At 37.8% G+C, this 24,776-nt stretch overlaps 1 protein-coding gene and 1 non-coding gene across 2 annotated transcripts in view; both read left to right on the top strand.

The window, feature by feature from the left end:
- The window catches only part of RELN (reelin), a 557,548-nt gene that overhangs the window by 54,247 nt on the left and 478,525 nt on the right, over positions 1-24,776 (top strand). Inside the window, exon 2 of the mRNA XM_040260785.1 lies at positions 20,308-20,418. Within this exon, the coding sequence (XP_040116719.1) occupies positions 20,308-20,418 (111 nt within the window). The remainder of the gene's footprint in view (positions 1-20,307; positions 20,419-24,776) is intronic.
- On the top strand, positions 13,084-13,190 carry LOC120878308. The gene has a single exon (XR_005724513.1). It is a non-coding gene; the product is annotated as a U6 spliceosomal RNA (small nuclear RNA).

Raw genomic sequence — 24,776 nt, 5'->3', positions numbered from 1 at the left:
ATCACATCCTATAGGGATGTGATGAACTATTGGCCACTAGTTCCAAGAAGCTTAAAACCTTTCAAAGGATATTAGATGTATGCACATAGGGAAACTGAGCTTGATTGCATTCTCTCCTATTAAGGAGGGGAGGATCCATCTCCAACTAGTTCCCAGGGCATCTGAACTTTTAAACAATTCTGCTCATTGCCATACAGGTGGAATAAAATTCATGCTTGAAATACAACATAGAAAAGGTGTAGTTTGTTCAAAAAGAACAGATGTTGCAAGTGATACTTTAGTGCCATCCTATACCCATCAGCTCACAAATGCCCTGTGTTATATTTTCAGGAATTTTGTGAGTCAGTGTTAAGTGTAGTGATTATTAAAAATTAAATTATGTAGAATTATCAGTGAAGTATGAAGTGAAAGTCGCTCAGTCATGTCCAAGACCCCATGGACTATACAGTTTGTGGAATTCTCCAGGCCAGAATACTGGAGTGGGTAGCCTTTCCTTTCTCCAGGAGATCTTCCCAATCCAGGGATCAAACCCAGGTCTCCCGCATTGCAGGTGAATTCTTTACCAGTTGAGCCACAAGGGAATTATCAGTACATAAATAATATTAAAAATGAAAGTAATACACATTCAAATCTCATCACTTCCTAATTGCTTTAGTACATTTTACTATTGTTTACATTTTTTGCATCTCTTTGGGGAAACACCCAATGGTGAAGTAATGGTGTGCTGCTGTTTCCCTTCCCAATTCAGCTCTCTCAGTGAGGTAGCAGCTGGTACCTTGACATGAGCCATGGTGGGAGTTTGTAATATTTATAAAACACTGGAACCTTTTGCCCAGAGAGGCAGTTGTTGCACATATAGCAACATACCACTGCCCATATCCTTAAACCTTGGCATTTGATTGTGCTCCAATATGCTTCTAACTGCAAAATCTGCATCTCTGATCCAGAGGACTTTTTCTGGAAGGTCACTTGGCTCATGCCCAAGTTCACTGAAGGCAGGAGCTAATTTCCCCAGGAGCAGCCTTCACAGTGAATGACGGGAATCAGTGTATAAATATCCCGGCTCCCTTCACCCTCAAGGGGGATAATTTTGAGGCAAGTGTTCTTTACTGTTTCCGGAAGTTTTCCCACAAGATTAAGTGTCAGTTGCCCACAATGGTATCTTATTTCATATTGTGTTTTCTATTGCCCTCCCTTCCCTTATCACTTCCTTTCACTTCTGTCTCTCTGCCTTGCCTCAGGGGCCACTCTGAGGGAGTTGTGTAGGAGGAAAGGGAGTAGGGCAGTGTGGAAGGTGGAAGCATATTGGAGAACTTTGGGGTAGGCTCAAGGGAAGAAGCAGAGGTATGGGTTCCTGTGAGAATTAATGATAAACCTGCCAGATGGCAGACATAGATGATGATGTTCTCATAGCTGGCAGAAAAGCAAGATAGAGGAGTCATGGGGGACTTTGATTGTATTCACTTAGTTCTAATTCAAATTCATACTTAGAGCTGAGTATATTTTCGTAAAATATACTTTAGTCTATTAGGTACTGTAATCAGTGGTATAGGGATGTGATGAATCATTGCCACTAGTTCCAAGAAGCTTATAACCTACCAAGGGATATCAGATGTATGCACATAAATATTTCGAGGTAGAAGATGGTGAGTTTTACATAGCTGAGAGAGATTGCAGCTCTCAGGAAGGAGAATGAAGGCTTCGATGGATATGGAATGTGCTATTATAGTTTTAAGAAATTTTGGGTTTTATTGAGGGAACATAGGTTTATACATTACATGTTTCATGTGTATGTCATTATATTTCTACTTTTATATACACTGTAGCGTGCTTACCACCAAAAATTTGGGTTTCATCTATCAACATGCAGTTGATCCCGTTTATCCATTTGCACCCGTCTCACACCCACCTCTGTTAACTACTATTCTAGTCTCCATATCTGTCTGTCTGTTTTTGTTTGGTTTATTTTTATTCACTTGTGTTTTGTTTGTTTTTATTTTGGTCACTCTGTTTTCGCTTTGTTCGTTTTTACACATGGGTGAAGTCATACAGTATTTGTCTTTCTCTATCTGATTTATTGTACTTAGCATAATACTCTTAGGTCCATCCATGTTGCAGATGGCAAGACCTTATCTTTTATGATTGAATAGTATTCCATTTGTATGTATGCATATATACCACATGTTCTTTATCCATTCATTTGTTGATAGGCACCTAGATTGTTTCCATATCTAGGCTGTTGTAAATAAAACTATGATGAACATAGGGTGCATATATCTTTTTAAGTTACTATTTTTCTTTTCCTTGGATGAATACCCAGAAGTAGAATAACTGGATCATGTGGTAATTCTGTTCTTAATTTTTTGAGGAATCTCCATACTGCTTTCCATAGTGGCTGCACCAGCTTAAATTTCCAGCAATAGCACATAAGAATGGTCTTTCCTCTACATCCAGACCAATACTTGTTATTTTTTGCCTTTTTGGTAATAATCATTTTATCAAGCATGAAGTAATAGTGTGATTTATAGTAAAAAATGTGTATTTGTTCTTCATCCCTGTTTCTGGCACAGAACTCCTAAGACCCTTGGGATTTCCTAAGTGATGAGAGCTATTAAACATGTCATTTGTTATTATAATGAGGTAACTTTTAGAAGGCACCTAAGGATGGGGACAGGTTGCCAGTGGGGCCAGCAACATGATTAGAAGGTTGGAACTTTCAGCCTCAGGGACTAAAGATTGAGTTATGGCCAGTGATTTTATAAGTCATAGGTATATACTGAGCCTGCATAAAAACCCAAAAGGATGGAGTTTGGGGAGCTTTCATGTTGGTGAACTCATAGAGATTTGGGGAGAATGGGACACTTGGAGAGCATGGAAGCTCTGTGTTTCTTCCCACATACTTCACTCTAAGCATTTCTTCCATCTGGCTGTTGGTTCATCCTTTAATAGCCTTTGTAATTAACCACTAATGTGAGCCTCACTAGCAAATTAATCAAACCCAAAGAGGGGGTTGGAGTTGTGGCAACCTTGGATATATGATGCTTGAATATATGTGCTTTGGTTAGAAGCACAGATGACAGCCTGGACCTGTGATTGGCTTCTGAAGTGGGAAGCCGTCTTGTGAGACTGAGTCCTTAGTCTGGGGAGTGTGCTTCTGTCTCTGGGTAGACAGTGTCAGAATTGAGTTGAATTGTAGGACTCCCCATTGGTATGGTGTCAGAGAATTGCTTGATGGCATGAGAAAATCCCCCACATGTTGGAATTGTTGATAAGAATTGTAGGGAGCATCCCTGGTGGCTCAGATGGTAAAAAGTCTGCCCGTGGTGTGGGAGACCCAGGGTCAATCCCTGGATCAGGAAGATCCCCTGGAGAAGGAAATGGCAACCCATTCCAGTTATTCTTCTCTGGAAAATCCCATGGATGGAGGAGCTTGGTCAGCTACAGCCCATGGGGTCACAAAGAGTTGGACATGACTGAGCGACTTCTCTTTCTTTCTCTTTTCCTGAAGGCTGGACATTTAGGTAAGACTTTGAGGAACTGGAGGGATTTCAACAGGGAGAGACAGAGAAGAGAGGAGTTCTGGGTAAATAAAATAATGAGAATAAAGGCCTGAAACTGGGAAAGCAATCCCTGAGTTCATCTTCTAGGAAATATAGAGGTACACAGGAGCGTGGAATTGTAGGAAAGCCTGGAAAGGTGATTTCTAGGCAGTTTGTGGAGGACTGGATGAAATTCTGGTGAATTCTTCCAATGCCTTCTAATATAATAATTGTTTAAGAGGCAGTGAAACTATGTAAGGGTTCTAATCTTTTGAGCACAGGCTCCAAAAGGGAATTTTATAAGACTCGAGAGGGACAGGGGTCTCTAAGGAGTTGATTCTAATGATAAATTATAACTTATTATAATAAGGAATAAAGGGGATACAGCCCTTATCAACTTGGATTTCAAAAAACAATGAAAAAAGGCAAAAGAGAGAGGCACACAAGGAAGCATATACCCTGAAGAATGCTTGAGGGAGGTCCAAGACTGAAGTGAACTGAAGCTTGGAGAAAACTGATATGTGCTAGAGAGGTATTGATGGTTTCTCCCTCCAAATTAATATGGTGAAGTCCTAATTCTGAGCATCTCAGAATAAGATTGTATTTGTAGAAAGGCCTTAAAAAAGCTTATTAACTTAAAATGAGATCTTTTGGGTGGGACCTACTCTGATATGACTGATGTAATTATCAGAAGGGGAAGTTTGGACATGAACATACGTATATACAAAGAAGGACACAGTTTGAAGGTGGCCATCTGCAAGCCAGGGAGAGGGGCCAGAAGAAATAGAAACAAAACCTGTTGACACCTTGATTTTGGACTTCCAGTCTCCAGCACTGTGAGGAATTGCATGTCTGTTATTTAACCCACCCAGTCTGTGGTACTTTGCATGGCAAAAGTAAGCAATGGGTGGGCCTTGGCTTGGGGCAGATGATATAGTCAGTCTTCATTTTTTGTAGGTTCCATGTTTACAGCTTTGTCTACTTGATAAAAATTATTGGTAACCCCCCAAATCAATACTTGCTCCTCTTTTGCAGTCATTCTCAGAACTGCCAGGCTTGCATTTTCCCAGCTGAGGTTGAATGCTCTGTCATCTCGTTTCAGCCCTCATTGTATAAACAAGTGTCCATCTCACAGTCTATTTAAGTGTGACCTCTTGCATTTTTGTGTTTTTTTTTTCTAGGCAATTTTGCTGTTTTAAATGGTTCCCAAGTGGTAGTACTAAGGTGCTGAAAAGATAAGCTTGACTCAGACATGAGTCCTAGTGTGCTGGCCCTAAGTTAAATGTTAATGAATCAATAATACCTATTAAAAAGGCCATCTTTAAACAGGAGCATGCATAAAACAAAGCTATATAATGATGGATTGATGAAAATGTGGTGACGAGAGGCTCAGAGAAACCTAAACCTGTCTGTTCTCTGGAAACAGTGGTTCAGTTTTCATTAATTCAGTGTTTGTGGTGTCTTTCAAGAACGTGACTACCAGAAATAACCACACTCAACCGTATGATATTGGAAAATGGTAGGAAAGTCTAGCTATCCAAATTCTATTTTCACCTTTCCACCAAGAAGTTTATTCCAAATGAAAAATGTAGAATCCAAGTACCTTTAGGAAAGAGTTGGAGCTCAAGATAGAAGAAGAGAGAGTGAGAGCATCTAACCCTGGACGTGAGCTCAGATCTCCAGCCATGGTATCGAAAAATGTATATATGTGGTTCTTGAGCCATTATATCTCTATCTCATGGGTAATAGTAGTTCCATGAACACTTCTGTTAGTAAAATTCCAGCAGCCACAGACCTTTAATCTCATGTTGCTCCGTTAGTAAATTCTGGAAATTCTAATGACCTAGCAATCAGAAAAGAGAGGGTGCACCATCCAGAAAGGGTTTCCTGCAAGACATAGTCACTTAACCTCCACTGTCTTCTCCTTCCTTATTTTTGTTGGTATTGAGTCCATAACATGTAACATTTTGAAAATGTTTGCCAAGTTCAGAAAATAGCTAGCTGTTTTTCTTTATTACTGATTCAGAGTCAGGACATACAGTGGGGTCTCCATTTGCCTAAAAGTCTCCACAGGCTCTGACATTGCTCTTTAGTCCTTGCTCCAAATCTACTGCCTTGGCTGCTAATCCTCATTTTAGATTCATTTCTGTCCTCGTCAGTAAGAGAAAAGTCACTGCACATATGAGATCTCCTAAGAACAGGTGTCCCATTACATCCTCATTTTGTTAAACATCATTTGCACTAGGAGGAAGTTGCAGTGTAATAAAAGGGAAAGTGGATTTTTTACTGTAGTGGAATTCTTAATATAGTTTCAATTCAATTATAATTTTTAGTTCTGTGGATAGCCTTCACTGCAAATTCTATTTCCCATGAGGTATCAATCTGGAGCTTTTCATATCACTGTAATTGGTCTATTTCATAACCACCTACACAGAATTTATCGGGTTGGAAACTTGTTAGACCTGCTAATTCCTGGGCTTTAAATAAAATGTTTATAAAAATGTATCTTTATGCAAGCTTGCCTTTTATCCAACTCTTTTTTTAATAGAAATCTTCAACTTAAGAATTTATATCAATTTTCTCAAGAAAAACACCCCAACAAATCAAAAACAAATATGCACTAAGGCTAGATTAAGATTTTCTTAGAAATCCTACACCAGAAAATAAGGAATACTACAGGTACAAAACACATTTAGTTCTTTACAAACTCCTCTCATTTAAACAGTTTTTGCATAACTGTTCACTTAACTTTTCCCTATATTCCTAAATCTAACATGTTTCTTAATAGTTATTCACACCTGAAATTTTTATCTTCATCTTTGGAAAAACTGTCTTATAATTGTATTGAAAATGCAAATTTGTAATAAAGTACAAGAGATTTTAGTATTTTAAAAAGGAGTTTAAGACTCATGATACTAAATGCCATGTTGTAAAATATAAGGGGTGACATTTTCCATGTTTTACACATCAGAGAAATAGTATATGTAATTATAATTTGATGTTATATAAATTAGTTATACATTTATTCTTTCTTTTACAAATTATCAAAGAACTATCAGATAGCATCTGTCAATGTAAATGTCATTTAAATTATTTTCTTATTTAGTTATTCTTATCTAAAATTCTTAGAAAAGTATTTAGTTGTAGCTTATTTAGAAGAGCCACTAGCTGTGCTTGTACATGAACATTTCTCTGTCACATCATTTACTTAACATTATTTTGTGAATTTCAATGCTAGCAATTTTGGAGTTTATGATTTAGATTTTAAAACATGGAATAAGGATGATTCTGCAAGTGGACAAGAACAGTTACTCAAATACTGTTTTTATAAACATCCATATGGTTCACATTATATTACCAGTATCAGGTAGTAGCAGTTTGTAAATATTTGTTTACTGAATGAATGAGCTGGGCAGGACACACACACACACACACACACACACACACACACACAGAGTAGGTCTGATTAGTCTGACTATAAAGTAAATGAGAATATTCTATTTGTCCTGTTTAAGTTAATTGTAGAGTTTCATAGTTTATTTTTTCCATATGTATGCCATATGTATAATGACCTCAGTATGTATTTAAATGGATGCTTTGATGTTAGCACAGTTGCTTGTAATTAGTTAAGTGAATTGAAATGAACATACCGAAGTGCCAAATGAGAATACTATGAAAATGCCCTTTTTGTAAAAAAGAAAATATTTCTACAGCTACATTTAGTTTAACTATGTCTATTAGAAGTTCTGTTAATTGTTGATTATTAATGTTGATTTAGTCAATCTACAAGTATAAGAGGTATATGATACATCTCTGTCACATAACATATAGATATATATTACACACAATTACCATATTGAAAATTTGTAATAGTATATTATCAATATGTTAAGTTGCAAACAAAAGCATGCCTTTATGTTCTGTACAACTTGGGACACTATTGAGAGTCACCCTATGATTTGTTACATGAGCTTAGGTTTTCTTTAGTTAACGCTAGTCAAAACCACATTTTGGAGGAATTGTGGGGGCACTTCATGTTAAAAAATATCCAAGATAGAGTAATAAAAGCAAAATAACTGCAGGCCCTTTTAACTGTGTAAATTCTTTAAACATCTGTTATTCTGGAAAAAAATTACATTTGTACTTACTCCCTAGGCATCTGTGCATTTTACTATAACATATTTACCTGTATATGTGCTTATAAGATTACTAGGCTTATTTTTTCCCCTAGAAAACCTTAATTAACATCTATATGTTAAAGGAAACATTCTTAGAATTTCTTTGAAAAGGTTAGAGTTAATAAGTCCCCCAAAATGCTTTCTTTTAAAGCTAATTTTTGCTTAAATTTTAAGAAGTTACGATGAGTTATAGACAAGGTAGTCTTTCATTTAAAAAAATAAAGAACAAAAGGGTAAAAATTGCTGAAAATGTGATCACCACATTCTTATTCACATCATTTTAATAATTTATTGAGTGCAGGGCCAACAATATGAAATTTTCATGTATGAGTATCATCTGACCTCATATAAAAGTAACACATGAAAAATAAGGGCAGAGATAAATCACAAATATCAGTAATTCTTGGCAAGAGTTCTCTCAATTATAATAAAGTGTTATTTATAAAGAAAATAAGTATTTTGGGGTTTAGAAACTAAACAATTTTATCATTATTTGTAGGAATTATTGAAACTTCAAGATCATGTTATGAAAGCCAAAAGTGGATGACAGGAAAAAATCATTACTGCTTTAACTTCACTTGGGACTAAAAAGTAGGGTAAATCATTGTAAAACCCTATTTTTCTCCTTTATATTCAAGATCACTAGTAAAGAATTTGTGTTTAGCATAAATTGAACAATCTTAAGGCAGTTTCAAAAATATTGTTCAGGTGCTTATTCTGAACTTAGGTCTCAAAGTCTCAGGAAGGGATTTCACCTAAATAAGATATGTGAGATTTTATCCCAGTTGTTAGTGTTTTCAGAAATGCTGGTAAGAGAGAGAGAGAAAAGGAAAGAGACAACCCTGGGGCATAAAAGAAAGGGAATGTTGAGGGATAGCGAAACAAAAGATTTACATTAACACTGATGTTTAAAGTTACTTCCAAAGGGCTTAATTTTAAAAATAATAAGTTCGCAAACACATTTGACTGCATCTATTTTATCTCCTAGGAAGAATTTAAAGGAGGGAAAAACCTCAGTGGCTCTCCTTTTATTATTGGTGGTGCCAGAAAGATAAGACTTAGAGACTCCTTGTGGCTCATCTGATTCTGTGAGTCTGTAATATAAATATATCGTAATAGACTTCCACAGAGACGCTGGATTCCTCTTCCAGCCAGCAAAGAACATTTTTACAAACCCTCAAAAATGTTTTAATACATCATTAAATTTTGCATGTAATAGGTTCCCTGCACCTGTCATAATCCCCAGATCATACTCAGTTTTCGCCCTCCTTTCAGATGGAAACAAAGGTGGGAGGGCATTTGCCAGGTTATGCTCCCTCTGTTTTAGCAGGTGGGCTGATCCAGGACTTTCTGACCTTATTATTGTGGTCTTCAACTTAGTCCTCCATCACCCTGCATTTAGTCCTCCCTGGAGGCCATTTTTTCCGCCTTCTTTGTCCCCAAGGAACAAAAGTACATAGCCATATAAAACAAAAAAGAGGAGTAATAATAATAATGATCTTTTCTTTAAAAAGGGCTGTGATAATTGGTGCAGCAGACATCAGGTTAAATGCTGGGCAGATGCCCAAAAGAGTACTACTGTGCCACTGCCTTCCGCGAGAAGGTCAAGCCCCTTCCACCCTCTCAGGTCTTCCAGGAGATGAATGAAGCGTATTTGGGATGAGGAGCAGGGCTTCCATTTCTTACAGTCACCTTTTCCATGCCATGTAAAATGTGTTTCTCAGCCCTCCCTCACCTCTTTGTTTCAGCATTCTCATGGATGAAAGTGTGTACTTATAGTACTTATTTCGTAGGGATATTGAAATGATTAAACATTCTTATAAGACTTACCACAGCACCTGGCATACAGTGGTCAAATACTGTTCAGCTGTGATGATCATGATGATAATGAAGAGGAGGAGGAGGGATGGAGATGACAATTACATTTGAGGGTAAAATGCTGTTAGAGATGTTCTAGGTCAGCCATTTAATAGAGACTTACAGAAGCAGGAAAGAGTGAGTGAGGTTCATTTAGCAGTGCCTCTCTAGAGACTGACACTGGTGGACAGCCATAACCTTCCTCTTGTGCCTGTTTTGAGTAGCTGTTAGAGTAAATAGGTAAGGCATGAGTGATCTCCCTCTACCTCTCACAAGGTTAACTGGAGTCTATTTGTTCCTGGTCTCATTATAAGATTTCTGTGTCTAGTTCATTGCTATGGATTCATTCCTTCTATCTCAGTGAATCTTGACCTCCAGTCATTTATTTTACAGTCAGTGGGATTTTTTTTTTCAGCTATTGTTGGTTTGGGGATGTTATTATTGAAATGGCTGGCTTAATATTTGAAAACCACATAAAACCATGTCATAATGGAATTAATATATGTAATGAAAAGTAGTTTGAGGATCATGTTTTATAGACTTTGAATGTAGATTATAATGTATTTTTAGATAGTCTCTATTTGGTACTCAGGGCTAGTGGCACTTTAAGGAAGAATCAGTAGTTTGAACACATCATTTTGATGAAATTTTGTGGCAAATAAACTGAGTTGGTTTCATTTTCACAGTAATATGTTTGTTCCTCAGGCTATTTAATCTGTTCTGTATTCAAAGGCAAATGAGTTTCTGTTCATAAGGCAAAATGCAGCAGCATTTTTTAAAAAATATTGACAGTATTAGTTCTGGTGTTTTTCATTTTCAAAATATATAAAAATAAGAAATGGAAGCTTTTTGCAATAGGTGCATCATCACTAATACTTAATTTCAAGATTTTTGCCATTTTCTGTCCTCTGATGTTTGTCATCTTGGAAGAAAAGGAAACATCATTTCAAATATTACAAAATATGTTTCTTTTCTGCACATATTAAAGGTCTTTTGTATAAAGTAGTAATGGAATATGCTTGAAGTGATCAAAATTTAATGGCCCATAGAGCATTTGTAAGCCACAAGCTTTAGGATGAAATGCAAACAGCATTAAATGTCTAAATTTATTTTCTTCCAGACTTTCATCTTGCAGTGATTTTCTGCAAGAATGGTATTAGGGTCTTATTGGAAACAGTTAATAGACACTATAATAGATAATAACTGACTCTGTAATTAGTCATTTTAAGACAGAGGGTCTCTTTGAGCCACTGATAAGAATTGAATTGTGTCACTACATCATGTTTTCATTCAGCTGTCACAACCCGGCAATCCATATTCATAGACTCCCAGTGCTAAGCTCATTGCCAATTTAACACAGATGTGAGAGAGATATGTACAACCTCCTCAGCCTTTTGATCCTTTCTTATTTTTCATTTGAGGAAATGGCAGAGTAGCTTCAGAGTGAGGATAAGAGTGTCTTAGTGATAAAATTATGAGAAGATTAATTTGGTATGTACATAAAATATGTATATATACAGACATATGCACACACAAAGTATATATATATATGTATATATATGTGTGTATATATATATATATGCAAAATAACCACTTTTATGGTTAAATATAAAATTCAACCAGGAATTTCTAGATATTTCTGATTTTTTGAGTACTACAATAAAAATACTGCATTAATTTTTATTTTTGTTTCCTTTCAGGAGAAACTTCTACTTTCATATTCCTGAATGAATAGCACTGGTCCTTTTTCTTCTGTAGAAGAGATAGAGATTTCACAATTTTAGTTACATTGGCTGTACTATATTCTCAGTTACATTTTATTTTTATGTTCCTTTTTATTGTAACAAGGGCTTCCCAGGTGGCTCAGGGCATAGAGAATCTACCTGCAATGCAAGAGATGCAGGTTTGATCCCTGGGTCAGAACAGTCTCCTGGAGTAAGGCATAGCAACATACTGCAGTGTTTTTGCTTGGAGAATTTCATAGACAGAGGAGCCTGATGGGCTATAGTCCATAGGGTCAGAAAGAGTCAGACATGACTGAAGCAACTGAGTGCACACCCACGATGGTGTAACAAATATTTCTGTATGGTTGATTTTTAAAAAACTATTTAATTTTTAAAAGTATATATAATTTTTAAAGGTTACTTTCCATTTATAGTTATTACAAAATATAGGCCATATTTCCTGTATTGTTCAATACACTCTTGAGCCTGTCTTACACACAGTAGTTTTTACCTTCCATGCCCTCCATCCCTGTAATGCCACTCTCCCACTGGTAACCACCAGTTTATTCTCTGTGTCTATAAGTTTGTTTCTTTTATGTTATATTCTCTAGTTTGTTGAAGATTACACATATAAGTGATATCATACAGTATTTATCTTTCTCTGACTTAACTTTGTTTAGCATAATGCCCTCTAGGTCCATCCGTGTTGCTGCAAATGGCAACATTTTGTTCTTTTTTATGGTTGAGTAGTATTCCATTGTATACAGCAGTTTCTGTATCCATTCATCTGTCAGTGGGCATTTAGGTTGTCTCCGTGTCTTGGCAATTGTAAATAATGCTCCTATGAACACTGAGGTGCATGTATCTTTTCATATAGGTGTTTATTTTTCTTTCAGATATTGCATGGTTGAAATTTTTTTTTTTTGCTAATCCAATAACAGAAAAATTTATTTAAAAGCATGGGACAGAGACTTAAAAAATAAAAATCTAGGCAGAATGTCCAAATAATTTTGATAGCATATATTATTATCTCCCTTTTTTAAGGAATAGGGTCAATTACCTAACTTTCCATAGTTAAGTTGCATTATGATGCCATAAGATTAAAGAAATTGCATGGTTGAATTTAACAAACATCTTCCTCTGGGCCAGGCTCTGTGGAAGTTAGAATGTTTCAAGTATTCCATGTTACTAAACCCCTCTCACTGGGGTCAGTGAGAGGAGAGAAGAGCTTTCCCTAGGAGGTCAGAAGAGCCTTCATGAGAGAGGTATCATTTGAACCTGTCTCTGAAGAATGGATAGAATTTCAGCAAAAGGAAACCAGGAAAGTAACTCTTGGTGAAGGTACCCTTTAAAGAAAGACATGGAAACAGGTTAATTAAGAACATGTCCTAGTTGAAGTAGATCAAAGGATATTTGCAGCTAAAATGGTGAAAATTGACTGTAGAGACTGGTTATGGCCACAACATGAAGGACTTTGAAATCACACTAAATATAAGATTTTAATCTGTAGATGATAGGGAGCTAGAGATGTTTGTTAAACAAGGGAATTATGTGATCTGCTTTCTGATTATAGGTAATAATATACTTGCTTTATTTTTTCCCTAAAATGTACTGGTAACTTCAAAATTCTACTTGCAGTCTATATTATTTATATTACTTTTTTTTCTCTATAGTTAAAGTGGCTAGTTCTCCATACAAAAGTTTTTAATGAAAATATTAAAAGATAAAAAAAGTCGACTCCAAGGTAAAAAGTCTTCTGGAAAAGAATTTTATAAACTTACCATGGTGCTCGCTTCGGCAGCACATATACTAAAATTGGAACGATACAGAGAAGATTAGCATGGCCCCTGCACAAGGATGACATGCAAATTCGTGAAGCGTTCCATATTTTTAAACTCTCCAGAAAGCAGGAATAGAAGGAACATACCTCAATATAATAAAAGCTATATATGACAAACCCACAGCAAACATTATCCTCAATGGTGAAAAATTGAAAGCATTTCCCCTTAAGTCAGGAACAAGACAAGGGTGCCCACTTTCACCACTACTATTCAACATAGTTCTGGAAGTTTTAGCCACAGCAATCAGAGCAGAAAAAGAAATAAAAGGAATCCAAATTGGAAAAGAAGAAGTAAAACTCTCACTGTTTGCAGATGACATGATCCTCTACATAGAAAACACTAAAGACTCTACCAGAAAATTACTAGAGCTAATTAATGAATATAGTAAAGTTGCAGGATATAAAATCAACACACAGAAATCCCTTGCATTCGTATACACTAATAATGAGAAAGTAGAAGAAGAAATTAAGGAAACAATTCCATTCACCATTGCAACAAAAAGAATAAAATACTTAGGAATATACCTACCTAAAGAAACTAAAGACCTATATACAGAAAACTTTAAAACACTGATGAAAGAAATCAAAGAGGACACTAATAGATGGAGAAATATACCATGCTCATGGATCAGAAGAATCAATATAGTGAAAATGAGTATATTACCCAAAGCAATTTACAAATTCAATGCAATCCCTATCAAGATACCGGCGATATTTTTCACAGAACTAGAACAAATAATTTCAAGATTTGTATGGAAATGCAAAAAACCACGAATAGCCAAAGCAATCTTGAGAAAGAAGGATGGAACTGGAGGAATCAATTTGCCTGACTTCAGGCTCTACTACAAAGCCACAGTCATCAAGACAGTTTGGTATTGGCACAAAGACAGACATATAGATCAATGGAACAAAATAGAAAGCCCAGAGATAAATCCACATACATATGGACACCTTATCTTTGACAAAGGAGGCAAGAATATACAATGGAGTAAAGACAATCTCTTTAACAAGTGGTGCTGGGAAAACTGGTCAACCACTTGTAAAAGAATGAAGCTAGATCACTTTCTAACACCGCACACAAAGATAAACTCAAAATGGATTAAAGATCTAAATGTAAGACCAGAAACTATAAAACTGTTAGAGGAGAACATAGGCAAAACACTCTCTGACATAAACCACAGCAGGATCTTCTACGATCCACCTCCCAGAATTCTGGAAATAAAAGCAAAAATAAACAAATGGGATCTAATTAAAATGAAAAGCTTCTGCACAACAAAGGAAAACATAAGCAAACTGAAAAGACAGCCTTCCGAATGGGAGAAAATAATAGCAAATGAAGCAACTGACAAACAACTAATCTCAAAAATATACAAGCAACTCCTGCAGCTCAATTCCAGAAAAATAAACGACCCAATAAAAAAATGGGCCAAAGAACTAAATAGACATTTCTCCAAAGAAGACATACGGATGGCTAACAAACACATGAAAAGATGCTCAACATCACTCATTATTAGAGAAATGCAAATCAAAACCACAATGAGGTACCACTTCACACCAGTCAGAATGTCTGCGATCCAAAAATCTGCAAGCAATAAATGCTGGAGAGGGTGTGGAGAGCAGGGAACCCTCCTACACTGTTGGTGGGAATGCAAACTAGTACAGCCACTATGGAGAACAGTGTGGAGATTCCTTAAAAAATTGCAAATAGAAATGCCTTATGACCCAGCAATCCCACTGTTGGGCATACACACAGAGGAAACTAGAATTGAAAGAAACACATGTACCCCAATGTTCATCGCAGCACTGTTTACAATAGCCAGGACATGGAAACAACTTAGATGTCCATCAGTAGATGAATGGATAAGAAAGCTGTGGTACATATACACAATAGAGTATTACTCAGCCTTTAAAAAGAATACATTTGAATCAGTTCTGATGAGATGGATGAAACTGGAGCCAATTATACAGAGTGAAGTGAGCCAGAAAGAAAAACACCAATACAGTATACTAACACATATATATGGAATTTAGGAAGATGGCAATGATGACCCTGTATGCAGGACAGCAAAAAAGACACAAATGTGTATAGCGGACTTTTGGACTCAGAGGGAGAGGGAGAGGGTGTGATGATTTGAGAGAATGGCATTGAAACATGTATAATAACATGTAAGAATCGAAATGCCAGTCTATGTCTGATGCAGGATATGACACGCTTGGGGCTGACGCGCAGGGATAACCCAGAGAGATGTTGTGGGGAGGGGGGTGGGAGGGGGGTTCATGTTTGGGAACGCATGTACACCTGTGGTGGATTCATGTCAATCTATGCCAAAACCAATACAGAATTGTAAAGTAAAAATTAAAAATAAATAAATTTAAAAAAAAATAAAAAAAAAATAAACTTACCATGAACATTTGTAAAACCATGAAAATAAGTAGATCATAGTGTTAGTTAGTGTTGGTCACTCAGTCGTGTCCAAACCTTTGCGACCCCATGGACTGCAGCCCACCAGGCTCCTCTGTCCATGAGATTTTCCAGGCAAGGGTACTGGAGTGGGTTGCCATTTCCTTCTCCAAAGTAGATCATAGTTCAGTTCAGTTCCGTTCAGTCACTCAGTCGTGTCCAACTCTTTGCGACCCCATGAATCACAGCACGCCAGGCCTCCCTGTCCATCACCAACTCCCGGAGTTCACTCAGACTTGCGTCCATCAAGTCAGTGATGCCATCCAGCCATCTCATCCTCGGTCATAAGGCAGACTGAATTGTTTAAATGTGTTTACCTATGTAAGCCATTAAGTTATTATCAGATGATTTTTATATAAACCATTGACCCTTCAGTATCTGGAGAAAGAGAGTCCAAGGCAGAGAGAAAAGAGCTAGTACAAAGGCTTGATATATGTGATTACAGCAAGGAGGCTAGCATACCTGGAGTGGGGTGAGTCAGGAGAAGAGCAGAAGGTGATGAGAACAGAGAGGGAACAGTGACAGATCGCATAGGACCTTGTAGGCCACTATAAAGACATTGACTGAGAGCATTGGAGAGTTCTAAGCCCTGGAGTGATGCGACTGGAATTCTTAAAAGAATTCCTCTGACTCTTATACTGGGAAGATATTACAGAGAAGGATAGAACCAGGAAGACCAGATTACTGTCTAATGCAACAATGGGAGAGATGATGATAGCTCAGAACAGTGTGGTAAGTGGTCAGATTCTGGATATGATCTGAAGGCAGAACCAACATGATTTACTGATGGACTGCATTCAGAGTATGGGAGAAGGTGGTTCCAAAATTAACTTAGAGAGTTTTGGCCTAAGCAGCAGGAACAATGGCATTGCCATCAGCAGAGTTGAGAAAGGCTGCAGGAGAAGCAGTTTTGGGGGGTGGGGTGGGTTTTCAGTTTTGGTCCTGTTGACATTGAGATGTCTGACAGACCTCTGAGTTGGAGTGTTGAGTAGAAGTGTTAAGCAGTATGTGTGTGTGTGTGTGTGTGTGTGCATATGTATACAGAGAGAGAATGTATAAAGAGGTTTGGACTGGAGATAGAAATTTGAGAGTAGTCAGCTTATGGATGGTATGCAAAGCCAAGAGTCTCTAAGAGTAGTGTTTTTCTTATGATTTTTTTTTCTAAGTCATTTAATGTTTAGAAATGATGTCTTGCATATTTAGCAAGGAAGGGGGCAGCAGAGGATGAGATGGTTAGGAACCATCACTGACTCAATGGACATAAATTTGAGCAAACTCCAGGAGATAGTGGAGGAGAGGGGAGCCTGGCATGCTGCAATCTGTGAGGTCATAAGGAGTTGGACACGCCTTAACTGAACAAGAACAACTCACATATTTAAGCCCACCTATGCATGATGTTACCAATAATATATGATTACATCACTACTAGAAATAGAATCAAGTAGAGATAAAAGCTTAGTCAGTCTGAGCATAGCAAATTAATGATCCTGGAAATTAAGTACAGTTCTCTTAGTCATGGACTGTTTTCACTAGACCTGGCTGCTTCAGCACCCAAGAATCTAAGTAAAGAAAAGGACTGATCTGACATAGGCTTCTTGTGTGGGGTGTGGAAAAATTAAGACCAGAATTTGCTTCATCCTCAGGTCTGCAGAGGCACTGGGTGGTGGTTAAGAGGGGAGGTCTGGCAAGGATTAACGATCTGGATGGATATCTAAGGGGCAGAATGGACTGTGGCCACACTCAGTAATCACGAGTCACAGACCACCTAGACAGCTTCCTCGATGCACGTCTCTAAGGGACTGAAACTTCCCTAGATATATACAAGCCATCAATAAACTGAATTTATCAATTGTCACAGAAGGCATGGCAGGGCTTATGTTTTTCCAGGAGGAACATAGCTGTTTGAGGCCAGAAATGAATAATTGAGAGCAGTAGAAGAAAGATTGAGAGCTGCCATGCATCGTTCTTTTCTGTCTTAGCCACTTCTCTGAGAGTGTTTAGCTTCTGTTCTAAGTTAACATGAACGGATGCTTGAAGAATATCTTTTGGAAAGGAAGATAAAGTAATAACAAGCTGGGGATGTTATTTATCTTGGGCCCACTTGCAGTCACAGTTCAGACTTGAGTGAACTGTGGTCGCAAATGAAGTAGTGGGTGGGAAGGGTACATGGAGAACACTTGCAGGCAGCAAGACTCAGATGCGGGCAGTCCAGTGATTAGGCACACCCAGGCATCTAGCGAGGGAGATGCCAGGACGTCTGTACAGGAGCCCAGCGCTCAGGAAGGGAAGAGCAAAGCAGGGCTTCAGGTCTACAAAAGGGCAGGGAAAAGTAACTCACTTTTATTGATTCATTACTATATGCATGATAGTGTGTTAAGGATCTGGATACATTGATAGGTAATAAACATTTGCCTTTATTTTTTACAGTAAACCTGATAGTATTATCATTGCTTTTTGTATATGGATATCTATGACTTTGAGCAAACTCTGGGAGATAGTGAAGGACAGGGAAGCCTGGTGTGCTGCAGTCCCTGGAGTTGCAAAGAGTCAGACATGACTTAGTGACTGAACAGCAACAGTCAGTGACTCACCCCAGGATCACACATGGGACAAGGTAGAGACAGGGTAAGACTCAAAGTTAGTTTTGCCTCAATCCCCAAACCATAAGCCCTTACATTTTCCAGAATCTTGGGGTTAGGAACCAGACTAAAGCATGAGGAAATGGAGAGAAATCCGCAGTGGCTGTGCTTGTGCATTAACACCAGATAGGTGCCATCTTGCTGGACTGGAGTGGAGTGGATTGAGAGGCAGTAGGTAAAAGCGGGGTCCTGTGAATCCACACTGAGGCTCCACAGGCTGTGAAGGATGACCTGAGACAACAGCAGTTGAGTCCTGTGGTTAGTATAGGCAACTCAACAGGAAGTGACTTAATTCTAAAACTCCTAGATGGGAGGGGAACGTTTAAGAACTTTTTATCTCACCAAACTGAAGGATGAAAGCATCAGTAGAACCAGCTGTGGGAATCTGGGGTAAGCAAAACAGATGGCTGACAACTAAGCTGTGATTCTATAAATGAGGAAATTTAGACTCTGAGAGGCAAAGTGGTTTTGCTGAAGAACAGGTAGCAGCATATGAGGGCCCAGGACTCAGATCTCATCCGTTATCTGGCCTAGGTTTTAACCAACATGCCATGGGGGATACCTCCTGGCTGCCTTTGGCCTTCTTCCTTTCTAGTCAACACTGATACTGACTCCTATAGCTTTCATCTTGCTTTTAAACTACTCCTAATGCATGTGAATAATGTGGGAAAGAGGTTACTGAACAAAAGTTTGGCCACAGCCAGTTTGCGGCTGTGGGATCCAGTTGGGCAGGGGGCTGGGGGCAGAGAGGCAGAGAAAAAAATGGGAGAGAAGCCAGATAAACAGCATCAAAAAGTTTAGATGTTATCAGATGGTCCTGGGCAAGGTTCCTCATTGCTCCATGCCACAGATTCCTCACTTGTATCCTGGGAATAGTAACGGTACCCCCTCTACAGAGATGTTTTGATAATGAAAGGAGATAATGCATATAAACTACTTATCTCAGTGCCCCGCTGAATGGTTTTCATGTGGTTTACATGCCAGCACTCAAATCTGACTAAATAATGTGGCGACGATTTACTTCAACATCCAGTGCCATTTTGGGGGTAGTGTGTTGTCAGGCTCTTCTGTTGATACGTGTGTTTTATGTATGTTTTATGATATGGACGTTTTAAACCATTTTGCTCTACTCACTGGATTTCCTGGAGTTTAATTTAAACATTCTCATCACAGTTAATGTGACTCTGGTCATTCTCCTTACTGTCAGCAAGCATGATTTCAGTCTTACACTGTGTACTGCCACAATAATAATACCTTCTCTTGGCTGCTTCCTACAAATGACTTCATCTTGGTATAATAAAGGCAATGCAGGAGAAAAAATTATTTTCAAGGAGGAAATTATGACCAACTTTTAGGGTGGTGAGCAAGATACAATTTTAAGAAGCCAAACCTAAGTAGTGTACAGATACAGTTAATTTAACCCGTTTTTCCTCGGGAACATCTTGATTTTCTGGTTATGAAACCATTTGGACTCCTCTTGTAGACTTTGTTCTAAAACTTGAGGCATGCAGTGGTCTTCTTTTCTTGTTCTCAAAAGGAAAAGGGCTGACTGTCTTCATGCAAATGAGCCTGCTTTTGTTAAAGACTTCATCTATGAAACACAGACTAACAATAAGAAGTGCAGCACAACTTACTGTTCTGCTTTCAGCTGATGTAAGATTGTTTCCCACCGTATGGAATATTTAAAAAAATAAGAGTGTTTCTTCGCAATGCTAAAACTCCAGCAGTGCCTGTGACTGCCGTCGGGTGGTGGTGAAGGTGGGAAACCGACTATTCAGTACCACATTATTTTCTGATGAGTTTGCACATAGCTAGGGAAAGTGTAAATGAATGCGGAAAGGTGGGGCTGATGCGCTAAATTTAGGACCAGCGATTACAGACATTGGAGTTCTGAGTTTCTTTTTGTTCCTATGTAATTTCTGATATTAAGGAAATACTAAGTAGGGATAGTATAAAAATAATTTGTTAATAATGAGTAAAGACTGTTTTGACAGTGTCTAACACTTCAGAAATATATCTCATTACTCTGACTGTATTAATTGAGGTTTCTTTTTTCCCCTGTGTTTCAGTGACAATTTCGACAAGCACCTTCTTTGACGGCTTGCTGGTGACTGGACTGTACACGTCTACCAGTGTTCAGGCTTCACAGAGCATTGGAGGGTCTAATGCATTTGGGTTTGGTAAGTTATGTTTTATACAGTTATAAGTCTTATTTTTGAAATATCTAAAAGTATTTGACATTTATTATTTCAGAGAAAATAATCTGAAGTGATTTTTATATGTTTGCTTAAAGTTAAGTGAGTTGAAGTAAGTCATAAATATGCAACCAACCATGAGTTTGGTGTGATGGCCATTCTATTCCTCTCTCTGTGTACTGCTGCTATTATACTTGGTCCTGTGGGATTTGAGTGGATTCCTGTGTTCTGTCATTTAGGTTGATGGAATTGGAATTCATTCTGATGCCCATGCATTTATTCAGTAACCTGTTTTTATAAACAGTTCTTAAAATCTTGGAGTAGGTGAAAAGTGTCATATTGTTTGGCAAGTAAGCGTCATACACAGTGAAAGATAGCAATAATTGTTGAAATCATTGCATTCTCTGAGTATTCATAAAATAATGTGATTTAATACTTAAAATACTTATATGGAGTCTTTGTCCTTAACCCAGAGACCTGGAAGTTTACTTAAGTGGAGGCAGAAGGCTATGTGATGGTCACTGATCACAGAGGGTTCTAGATTTGGAAATCTGTAGTTTACCCATAACTTGATTAACATGTCAATCTGGAATTCAGTAGACCCATTACAGCATCAAAAATGCAAATTTACTGCATCAATTTATGTAAGACATGAAATCTTTGATCCTACTCTGAGATTAGAAAACTGTATGAGATTTCCTCCATTAATGTGAGAAAGAATTTCTTTATTGAAGGCAGCCATGTGTTCAATGTTTTATTTTTCCTAGGGTATTTATTAAATAAATAAATTTTACCTATTTTTGACATATGAAGGAGCATCCCCTCTGTGTTGAGTCCCAGCAGAGCTCTGCCCAGATGCATTACTGCTTGATGTCAGAGTAATAATGTTGAGGCTGCAGTGGTACCCTGCTGACCTAAGATGAGGTTCACAGCCTCAGGGTAAAAAACCATTTAATCTAGGGTAAAGAAGTCATTTAATCATCTTGTTAAAATTATCTGACATTGAGAATTTGCCCTATTTTTAAACCCAGATAAGCTTTTATAATCTGTTGGTTACAACTTTTAAGGTCTAATCCTTCAGAAAAAATAAAATTCTCTTAAGTCTAAAAATTCCACTTTTTTATTCCCACCCTTATTGTGCTCTGTAGAAGTGAGAGGTCAGTTATAATCATATATATATATATATAAAATATGTGTACCTAAATATATGCTATACTATGTGTTATGTTATGTAGGATTTTCAAGTAGGGTCACCAGATTTAACAAATAAAAATGTACAGGATACTGGCTAAATTTAAATTTTAGATAAAAAACAGTTTTAAGATAAATATGCCATATTTGGGATAAGATGTCCTGGGTTCTGCCTTAACCCAGTTGAATCAGAACCTCTGAGAACAGGGCTTGGCTTTGGCTCCCAGGTGATTTTATTGTTTATCCAGGGTTGAGAACCACTGTACTGGATCAGTCCAGGGTCCACACCTTCAGCATCCCTGGGAACTTGTAACTAGAGAGTTCCTGGCTTTACTCCAGACTCAGTGAATTAGATACTGTGGGCGGTGAGACAGTGTTCAGTTTTTTAATAAGCACTTGAGGTGATTTTGATACCTACTAAATTTTGAGAACCACTCATCTACATTAATTAAATGGGAGAGACATTATTTAAATGACCATATAAATATGTAATACTAAATCTTGTTAGGGGCTAGCTAGGAAATGTACTGAGTGCTGGGAAAGGGTGTGACAGAGAAATGAAATCTAAACTGAAGTAAAATGGCATATAGTTAGGAAAAGCTTTCCTGGGGAAGTCATACTGAGCTGAGATGTGAAGAATGAGAGGGAATTAGCTCCCTGTGGAAGGTGGGGCACGGCCTGAAAGAGAGAACAATAGATGCAAGGCCTCAAGGTGGGAAGAGGCTGGCTGTGTTCTAGGAATGAAAAGAAAACCTTGGAGTGACTGACCTGGAACCAAGAGGGAAAGAGATAAGGCTGGCTAGGAGACCAGGGCCAGAGCATTCAGGAGCAGAGAATGCTTTGAGGGTCTCAGCTTAGGAGTGACTTGAACAGACTTTCCTTTTAAAGGGATCACTCTGTTGTCAGCAGGGAGAACAAACTGTCAGGTCCAGGAGTGGATGCAAAGAGACTGTTCAGTGGTTAAAGGTCTGATGTGACAGGGCAGGGAAAGAGTCCAGGTGCACACTGATACCAGCCAAACCTGAACCAGAGGTGCGTATGTGGGGGGTGTTGGTGGGGTAAGAGTGTGCACCATGCAGTCAGGCAGACCTGCTCACAGATCCAAACCCCAGCCTTCATTAGTCATGTGCCTCAGCCTCGTTGCTTACTAAGCTTAATTTCCTCATCTGTGAAATGCTGATGACAATGGCACCTGCTGCATAAGGTGTTGAGCAGTTGGCAAGGATGAAAGGAGGTGATAAAGCCCTCACCACATAGAAAATATTTAGTAAAACTTGTTCAGTCACTCAGTTGTGTCCAACTTTTTGCAACCCCATGGACTGCAGCATGTTAGGCTTCCCTGTCTATTATAAATCTTGATACCTGAAGCAGCTGCTGTTCTCAGTTCAGGACTTTTATGTACTTCCTTTGGCTAGACCAGGCTGGGGTGGGGAAGAAGCATACACACAGAGAAACAGTTCTCACGTGGAATTAATTTGAGGATTATAGCTCCAGATGATTTGAGAGAACTTTGCTGAATGAAGTAACCATCATTTGCCAAGATGGAGGCTTGAAATGAGAAGAGTCATTAAGTATCATTTATAAGTATATTGTAAACATATACTGAAAAAATATATACAATGCATGTATCATATGCCTCAGATTTTAGCTAGTAAGCCAAAGGAAAAACTAAGAATTGAAAATTGTTAGAAATGATTTAAAGACACCTTGGCCTTAAGATATTTTCCATGGTGACTTTGAAAGCTTGAAAAAAGGCAGTTTCTCTTGAATTAGAATGTATTTTGGTTTGGCTAAGTGGCACGTAGTCTTCCTATGACCTCCAGCCCTAAGATATAAAGGCTGAAGAGACTTCTGAACTTGAAGTCTATTGATACTAGTTTGACCTCCATAATCAAATGCTCAGATCTCCCAACGGTCACTTGGTGTTTTTATAGGACATGATTTTTATGTGGATGGATAGGTAATTGAGATCTTTTTTTAAGTTCCAGTAATATCCAAATAATTTTTTGTGTGTTTATGTGATAGTGGTAAGTTACCTTAAAAACAAAATTTAATAAAATAACTTGAAAATTATTAAGCAGTTAATCTTTATAAATAATAGAAAACAGAAGATTAAATGTCTTTTTAGATAAATGATCATTTTGGAAACAAAAGCACATTTAATTTTTGGTACTTAAGTGTCATATAGTGTTTATAATTTAAATAGAATGGAAAAGATTTGAGTAGGGTACAGATAAGAAAATAAAAGAACAGTCTTATAGAAGGTAAAATGTAACAGAATTGCTGCTTTTTTAATAGTTTTGTAGCTATAGGAATCAGACTGAAATAATGTGACAGTCTTTGATCTAGAACAAAGGAATTATTGGATACATAATCTATCATTAGGCTCTGACTTAAGGTGGCTCAGTCAGTAAAGAAACCACCTGCAGTGCAAGAGACCCAGGTTTGATCCCTAGGTTGGGAAGGTCTCCTGGAGAAGGGAATGGCAACCCACTGCAGTATTCTTGCCTGGAGAATTCCATGAACAGTGACTAACACTTTTAACTGATGAAATTTTAAGCAGTTATGACTTATTTGCATTTTTCCAATATATTGTGGAATTAGTGTGTGATAAGCTTAGCTGGTAAAAAACTGCCTGCCAATACACGACCGAGTGACTGAGCACATATGCACATAAGTGGGGAAAAAAGTCCGGAAGTACTTTTCTAGGCCCAGCTACATGTTTTACTTTGCCTTGCTTATCACAGCTAGTTAAATGTGTGTGTATGCATGTGTGTGCTCAACTCTTTGTGTCCAACTCTTTGTGACCTCCATGGATTACAGCCCACCAGGCTCCTCTGTCCATGGGATTTTTCAGGCAGGGATGCTGGAGTGGGTTGTCATTTCCTTCTCCAGGGGATCTTCCTGATTCAGGAATCGAACCTGCGTCTCCTGTATTAGCAGGTGGACTCTTAACCACTGAGCCACCTGAGAAGCGCTTTTTTCCGCTTATAGTTAATTTTAGTTGTTCTGATTACACTAAAGTTATAGTCACTCTCTTTTGAATATAATACAGCCAAAATAAGGCCATAATTACTCTTAAGATATTGTTGTATAAATGTAATCCCTCTACGTATGCTTCTGTGTAAAACCAGAATTCTTTAAAATGTATG

Source organism: Oryx dammah, unplaced genomic scaffold, assembly GCF_014754425.2.
Source record: "Oryx dammah isolate SB20612 unplaced genomic scaffold, SCBI_Odam_1.1 HiC_scaffold_18, whole genome shotgun sequence".
Taxonomy (NCBI): domain Eukaryota; kingdom Metazoa; phylum Chordata; class Mammalia; order Artiodactyla; family Bovidae; genus Oryx; species Oryx dammah.
Note: the sequence above shows the minus strand (reverse complement) of the source record. Positions and strands in the feature narration are given on the sequence as shown.